The sequence below is a fragment of the Podarcis muralis genome, chromosome 8, assembly GCF_964188315.1.
Source record: "Podarcis muralis chromosome 8, rPodMur119.hap1.1, whole genome shotgun sequence".
NCBI lineage: Eukaryota > Metazoa > Chordata > Lepidosauria > Squamata > Lacertidae > Podarcis > Podarcis muralis.
The window spans coordinates 65,212,858-65,220,914 of record NC_135662.1 but is presented as its reverse complement, the minus strand read 5'-3'; the positions used below and the strand labels follow the sequence as shown (position 1 = coordinate 65,220,914).

General features: G+C 48.8%; 1 protein-coding gene across 1 annotated transcript; it reads right to left on the bottom strand.

The window, feature by feature from the left end:
- Positions 1-2,114: 2,114 nt before the first annotated feature.
- LOC114600951 (tubulin beta-2 chain) lies at positions 2,115-7,675 on the bottom strand. The gene is made up of 4 exons (XM_028737840.2): positions 7,502-7,675; positions 5,375-5,483; positions 4,837-4,947; positions 2,115-3,402 (listed from the first exon to the last, which is right to left on the bottom strand). Exons 1-4 carry the CDS (start codon positions 7,556-7,558, stop codon positions 2,342-2,344), a joined length of 1,338 nt encoding a protein of 445 aa, XP_028593673.1. The 5' UTR covers positions 7,559-7,675; the 3' UTR covers positions 2,115-2,341.
- Between the last annotated feature and the right edge of the window lie 382 nt (positions 7,676-8,057).

Below are 8,057 nucleotides of genomic sequence, written 5' to 3'. Positions count from 1 at the left end.
TGGCCAGGAAAGCTGCCTGAAAGCGAGATGAGCTCCACAACCCCATAGTCACCTTTGACCTGACTTAACTGTCCAGGGGTCCTTAACCTTTACCTTTTACCTGCCACACATGCTATCGCTTTAGATTGGAAACGCTTAAGGGAATTGGGGCAAGGGGAACCTAACTCCTCTACTGACGCTCCAGATTAAAACACCCCATTAAAAGTGGTGCCACTCCTCTCTCTCCTGCCCTGCATTGATGTCCTTTAAAAGGAAGATGTTCAGTAAACGTGTGCATGTCACCAGTGCTTCAGATGCTGGGCTTGACAAAGCAAAAGAGTCGTAGAACTGGAGGACTTGGAAGGGAGGCAGAGGGTCATCTAGTCCAACCCCCTGCGATGCAGGAAGCACAGCTAAAGAATCCCACACATCTTCCTCACAAGGGAGCTATTGGGATGAGAATTCAAGTTCTGGGAGAAAAAACTGAATAGATTTTAGGAACAAATGACAACCCAGCAGATTTTGGTTAGCCACCTCCAAACAACATGCACAAGGTTAAGAAAGATGTTTTTGTTATGGTTAGGGGTATTAGCATTGAAATGTATATACCTGTATATATATATTTCAGGGGGTCTTGGGAGTGTTTATCTCCTTAGAAGGACAAGCATAGGCCAAAAGGGCTAGTTTGTTAACCCTCATTTAGAAAGCTTTGTTTCAGTCCTTTACTACCACATTTTCCAAATTCCACCCTGAACAAGGCATTTGTTCATTTAGTACAGGCTTTCCCAAACATGGATCGCCAGTTGTTTTTGGTCTACAATTATCATCATTCCTGACCCCTGATTCTGCTAGCTAGGGATAATGGGAGTTGTAGTCCAAGAGCAACTGGAGACCCAAGTTTGGGAAACACTGCCCCCCCCCTGCATTATTCCCTAGAGAATGCAGAAAAATAGGTTCCTGTCCCAGTCCTAGGAAGGTGGTAAAGGAAACCATGTTTTTATTTCTCTTTTACCCTTCAGCAGCAGTAGCAGCATGAAGGAAAACTCTTCTCTGTGGAGAGCGAAAGGACAGATCTTGACTCTTCCTCAGTTAAACAGGCAGGTTCCACACATTGTCTCAGCAAATTATATTCTCAGCAGCCACTCCTCCAAGGTTCCAGGTGCATGTAGTGATCTGAAGGACAACCTAAAGTCTTACCATCACTGGCCATAATCTTCTGTGTTCTCAGGAAGCTTCAGAGGCACAGGCCCAATCTTGTCTTTCTGTAATTATGATAATCATTTACCACACCTTCAAACAATTGGTTTTAGGCTAAGGTCTTGACTCTCCTCTTTGAAGATGAGTGTGATTAGGTTTTTAAAAAACAAAAACAAAAAACTTGACTAAATTAATTGCAAAAGAAAACAATTCCTCACTGTAATGAACATGGAGTGCAGTTCCTAAATTGAGTTGTGGTAGACCAGTTACTTAGACACCACCTCTATTGAGAGACCATCTGCAGGAAAAATGAAATTTGTGCTGTAATTCTTGTTGTATCAATTAGGGGTAGCAACTTACTTTTCAATGGACAACAGTACTCCTTAATGTCAGGACAATTTGGGCTTTAGACTTATGATGACACTGTTAAAAAAAATGTTTCTTGCCATTGTCTTCAAAGTATACACCAGCTTCCTTAAATAGGGATGTGGATTCTGTGACCTTCCAAGTAATGTTGGACTAAAATTCCCACTCGCCATGCTCACAGGGCCTGATGGGAGTTGGAGTCCAACAACATCTGGAAGACCACAGGTCCCTCATTGCTCAATTAGGAAACACACCAAGAAGCCTAAGGATGACAATCAACATTATCTTTTAAGATAGTGTTAGCACCCCAAGGAGAGCATAATCATCTAAATATATTACAAAGAACATGCCTGTTTGTTCCTTGGTCAAATACTTTTCCAGTGCCAAATGTTAATTGGAAGAGTATGTAGCATTCTGATAATCGGTCCACTTCATTCACATTTTATTTACTTGCATGACGGCTGCAACACTTCTGTCGCAGAAGTAGCATAATAATTTCCCACTGTTCCCTGACTTGGCTTCATTTCTGCTCTGCAGTTTTACAACACAATAAAAGAATCCAGACAACAGCGTGAAACACAAATGCCTTTTATGTTTGTATCAGACATTTAGACAGAAGACTTTTTCATAACTCTTTTGCAACTACTGTTACACAACGAGTAAATCTGCTGACAAAGCCAGCAGAGAAAGCACCAAGTTGAACTGAAAAAGCATGCATCAGCAGAGCTGAACAGACTGTGCCCCAAAACACTTGCCCCATTGCACTAAACTTGCCCCACTGCACTAAACCAGCGCCATCCTAAGCCTCGTCCTCCTCGCCTTCCTCTTCAAACTCTCCTTGCTCATCCGCTGTGGCGTCTTGATATTGCTGGTATTCAGAGACCAGGTCGTTCATGTTGCTCTCGGCCTCCGTGAACTCCATCTCATCCATGCCCTCTCCGGTGTACCAGTGCAGGAAGGCCTTTCGGCGGAACATGGCCGTGAACTGCTCAGAGATCCTCTTGAACAGCTCCTGGATGGCCGTGCTGTTGCCAATGAAGGTGGCGGACATCTTGAGGCCTCGCGGAGGGATGTCGCACACGGCCGTCTTCACGTTGTTGGGGATCCACTCGACAAAGTAGCTGCTATTCTTGTTCTGGACGTTGAGCATCTGCTCGTCCACTTCCTTCATGGACATTCTGCCCCGGAAAATGGCCGCCACAGTCAGGTAGCGCCCGTGGCGTGGGTCGCAGGCCGCCATCATGTTCTTGGAATCAAACATCTGCTGGGTGAGCTCTGGCACTGTCAGGGCCCGGTACTGCTGGCTTCCGCGGCTCGTGAGGGGAGCAAAGCCGGGCATGAAGAAGTGCAGGCGAGGGAATGGCACCATGTTGACCGCCAGCTTGCGGAGGTCAGCATTGAGTTGGCCAGGGAACCGCAGGCAGGTGGTGACGCCGCTCATGGTGGCCGACACTAAGTGGTTGAGGTCCCCGTATGTCGGAGTCGTGAGTTTGAGTGTGCGGAAGCAGATATCGTACAAGGCCTCATTGTCAATACAGTAGGTTTCATCCGTGTTCTCCACCAGCTGGTGGACGGACAGTGTGGCATTGTAGGGCTCCACCACTGTGTCCGACACCTTAGGGGACGGCATCACACTGAATGTGTTCATGATCCGGTCGGGATACTCCTCCCGGATCTTGCTGATGAGGAGTGTCCCCATCCCAGAGCCTGTGCCACCGCCCAGGGAATGGGTCAACTGGAAGCCCTGCAGGCAGTCGCAGCTCTCTGACTCCTTCCTTACCACATCCAGCACAGAGTCCACCAGCTCCGCTCCCTCCGTGTAGTGGCCCTTGGCCCAGTTATTTCCAGCACCACTCTGGCCTAGAGGAGGAAGCAGAAAGGTGATGAACGAGCAGAAGCTACAGCTGCCAACACTTTCAATGCATAAAGGGTGGAACTGCTAAAGCAAACCAGCTGGAGCCAAAATGTGCATTTCTTTTTAAATTTTGGTTATGACCTCTTCAGGGGGGGCACAGTCTGTAACAGCCCTAAGAAATGGTTCTGTTGTGTTCTTGGATAAGCAATCCATCAAGTGCTAGAACACTGGTATTTCCTTCATATATCTTCTCCAAATATTTATTAGCATGCAAACGCTAAACCGCATGGCCAAGAAATTTGCATGCAACAGGGATCCATGGTCAATCTAGCATAGTGTCAGGTCTGCAGATATGGACAGGAGTTTCCAATAAGAATTAATGAGCCTCTGACAGGTTTATAGTCTATTTACAAAGAGAGCGGCACTGAGCCAACTTCTCTCAGGGTATCAGTTGTTCACTCCGAATCTCCTCCCCTTTTGCAGCACGAAGGGCGCTGATTCCCTGTTTCCCTGTCCTTCTGCCCCTGTGCTTTCGTTGCTCCTTAACCCTTTCCTGCTTCCTAGTCCGAGGGGAGGGAGGAACATCCTCGCCACTCTCAAAGTAAGAGCCTTCCAAACTCTCCCTCCCTCCTGGTTGCCTAGCAACTTTACCAGGGCTGTCTATCTCTTCCTCCTCCGACTGCGAGTTTTCTTAATCTACTGTTCTCTCTGTTACTGAGAACACTGAAGGAAGGGGGGCAATTACCCCCTTCCTCCTCATTAAAGGCTGCTCTGTGACTGCCTGCCTTCCTTGTTTGAGTCAGACCAGTCTCTGGCATCTGACACTGGCCAGCCCCTGACACATGGAATCATAGAACTGTAGAGTTGGAAGGGACATCGATGATCATCTAGTCCAACTCCCTGCAATGCAGGAATCTTTCACCCTACGTGTGCCTCGAACTCACAACCCTGCAATTAAGCGTCTCATGCTCTATCGACTGAGCTATCCACAGTGTGTTCTGGTTAAGGGAGAGAAGGCTGCCCTTTCTCTTGTGGCGATATGCCCCAAATCCTGGAATATCTCATCCATTTCACCATGGGAGAGATGCAGGAATGATCCCTTGACCCATTTTTCTGCCAATACATGGGAAACAGGAAATGCATACTTGCCCATCCTACTCCTATTGTGAAAGCTCATAATGGCAGAACCCTACGCAGAGATTGATGCCTGACAACTTTAAAGAGGACCGCACATGCTGATGGGAGTGAATGCCAATTGGCTTCAAGCCAAGCTGACTGCTTCGCTTGGTGGAGGAGAAGAGGAGGTGCTGAAGGTGAACTGGAACAGATCGGTAGATTTCTAGCCAGCAAACCCTTGATCTAGGCAGAGAGGACCTGAGCTTCTGAGTTCATTTTCGCTTGGGCCACCCGTTTTAGAACAGCTATGATGAAACACTTACCAAAGACAAAGTTGTCAGGTCTAAAGATCTGCCCAAAAGGTCCAGACCTGACCGAGTCCATTGTGCCAGGCTCCAAGTCCACAAGGATGGCACGGGGCACGTACTTGTTACCTGCAGTGGTGGTGGTGGAGGGACGACAAAAGACACTCAGCGTTACAGACCTGCTGTCAGCAGATTTCGTGGGCTGGGGAGGGGAGGGGAATCCTCACAAAACCCAACACAAGGCAGCTCCTATGCTCTTGGCAACCTCATTACTATTCACCAGAGAGACACAGCAACTCTCTAAACAGATAAAAGGAGTGGGGGAGGTGCAGATTTAAAGGGAACAGCCTAATGAAACCAGGCTTGAATTTTAAGTAGGCATTAAAGCGTTGCCAAGGATTTCAATAGCTGCTTAAAGGCCCCGGCTTGCCAGGGTTTTGTCACGCTGCTCTCCCAGTGCCCGTGACATTTTTTGAAGAATCTGTCAGCAGCTTTCCTCCCCGGCCTCCCTCTCTCTCTCTCACACACACACACCCCGCTCCCTCCCCAAGGTTACCAGTCGCTTCATTGTAGTAGACGTTGATCCTCTCTAGCTGTAGGTCGCTGTCTCCGTGGTAGCTGCCGGTGGGGTCAATTCCGTGCTCATCGCTGATGACTTCCCAGAACTGGAATGGGAATTTTGGAGAGCTATTAGCAACTGCCTTTGAAATGGCTAGAAGGCTGACTCCCCCTCCCCCCCCCCAAAAAAAAAACACATGCCGCTTGCTGGCACGCCTTGCCAAAATCCCGTTGTCAGGGCTGCCAGATTCCCAGCTGAAAAGAGCTTCTGCCGTGGGAAATGAGGCAGATCAAGGCAAGCGCTTAACGGCTCTTGCAGCCCAGGTGGCTGCCTTGACAGCAGCTCGAAGCACAAAGAAACAGCACCGCTGCGATACTCCACATGCAACCCACAAAGGAAGCCACAATGCACCAGGATGCCATTGACAGCTCTTTAAAATCTCCATTTATAATTCTGAAATATGTTGCATGGTGGGCAGTGAGAAAAGGATGGCTGCAGAAAATTCTTCAGCACTGCTTTCCTTAAAAATAAATAAATCACTCCTTACGTTTGTAGGTATTTTCTCTGCTCTACCTTTTGTAATTCAAAAGATTCAAAAGCCTCTGTCTTGAATGTTCTTGGCTTTGTTCAATTGTAACCGTATTTTAAAGTTGAACGATGATCTTTCGTTGTGTGCAGGAGTGGGGAGGAAAAGGTGCCACCAAGCCCATGTACACACCCACTTGCGCCCCACCTTAGCGGCGCTAGAAAGGCTATTGTCTCCTGGTGCTGTTCTCTCAAACACAAAACCAAACCAGCACCAGCCTCTCTGCCCATGATCATAACCAAAATGGCAGCAGAAAGCCACTCTTTGCTTCATATCCTTGAGAAGGTAACCTTAGAAGCTGCTAGGGAAACTCCCTTATGAAAGGACCAGTGGGCATGTGTCCCCAGATCTGTGACAATGTTTTCTGAGCAAGCAAGGTGGGGTGTGTGTGTGCTTTATGCTCACTGAAATAATTCCCTGCAATGTCGCAGAAGATCAAAGAACACTTTCCATTCACTTGAGAGCCTCGAGATACATGCTGTGTGGACCACACTATTACTGCATAGCCTGCCAAGGTGGTAGCGCCAACTCTAAATATTTTAAAAAGCGAATTCAGTATTTCTTCGTTCCCTTCCACAAAAGGGAAGAGGAAAGCCCAGCGGGGGCAACCAGATCCCCAAACAAGTCAAGCTCAAAATAATAGGCTCATATGATCTACCCAAACTGAATTCAGAGAAAGCACCTGTGACAGTCCACCTGCACAAGGGAAGCAACGTGGAGACGGAGTCCCTTTCATTGAACCTTAAAATCCCCTTTACTGCAGAATTTAGTCCAATACTGTATTAGGAGTTAGGATACCAGTGAGCCTAGAGATGACTATAGACCCACTCGACTTACTGAAGGCTATATTGTCTCTGTACCAGCACTGAGGGTGTGGCTGGGAATTGAGTTACCAGCTACCCTTACTTGTCAAAAATATAACAAGCGGCTGGTGAAGCCCAGCCATATGGGCGGGGTATAAATAAAATTATTGTTGAAGCACCAGATCCAGTCCCATCCCCACACAAAAAAAACCCCAACACCCCGATTTCGAACTCTGTGTGTGCGCCTGTGATTGTGATTTGGTGACATGTGCGCTGACTCAAAGCACGAAGTGCCTACAAGACGGGACGAGGAAACGCCTTTTTCTAGACCCCTTATTAGAGCGCCGGTTCCTGCTAGCAGCTCACACATCAAAGGCAACAAATGTGGCTATCAATCGCGACCAGCATTTTCTATTCTCCTCCCTCCCCTCTGCAAGGGGCGTGTAACAAAGGAACCGGCTGCAGCGTAGGATGAACGCGCCGTCGAGGAAGCAGACCCGAGCGGGGGTCGAGGTGGTGAAGAATACATCTCTCAAAATTGTGAGACGAAGACATAAAAAGAGAGAGAGAGAGAGAATGCTGAGTTGCTGAATAGGCTCCTCTGATGCGCAGGAGGCCGAGGTCATTGAACCCCACCCGAGTTAGAGACGCGTGGAACGCCTGGAATTGGCGACTCCCTGCAGCGCGTGTAACAATAGGGACGCGCCCCCTGTCCTCCCCTGGTCCAGACCATACCTTCGCCCCTATCTGGTTGCCACACTGGCCGGCCTGGATGTGCACGATCTCACGCATGGCGACGGCTTGACTCCGGGCTGACCCCCCACTCGCTGGCCGCTTCTGCCTCCGGCGCGCCCACCTGCCTGACCTCGGCTCTCTTCAGCACCGGCAACAAGCAACAGGGAGCGCCTCGGCCGGGAGCTGCTTTTTATACGGGGAGCGCCGATCCCCGCCTTTCTGCAGCCCAAGCCCCACCTACTCCCATTCACAGCTGCCTCCTCGGCTCGGGTGATGTAATGCTCCCAGTAGCTGACGGCGGATGGGGGGGACGCGGGGAGACGACGGGTCCGCAGAAGTCCGTCCATCCCCTCTCCCCCACCCCCGGTTGATTTTTTATTTTTATTTTTTATTAGAATGCACTCAGACATTTGCTTCGAGGTTGTCTGTCATATCGTAATTGCTGACCCATCTCTCCTCTCCCTTCGCTTTCTGATATATATACAGTGGTACCTCGAGTTAAATACGCTTCAGGTTACAGACTCCGCTAACCCAGAAATAGTACCTCGGGTTAAGA

Bases quoted from the DNA above. Each gene is read 5' to 3' on its own strand.
- LOC114600951 (XM_028737840.2), bottom strand. From the start codon at position 7,558: ATGCGTGAGATCGTGCACATCCAGGCCGGCCAGTGTGGCAACCAGATA. The intron at 4,948-5,374 runs GTAACCTTGGGG...CCACCACTGCAG, and splicing joins CTACTACAATGAAGCGACTG to GTAACAAGTACGTGCCCCGT. The intron at 3,403-4,836 runs GTAAGTGTTTCA...TTCCTCCTCTAG, and splicing joins ACCTGACAACTTTGTCTTTG to GCCAGAGTGGTGCTGGAAAT.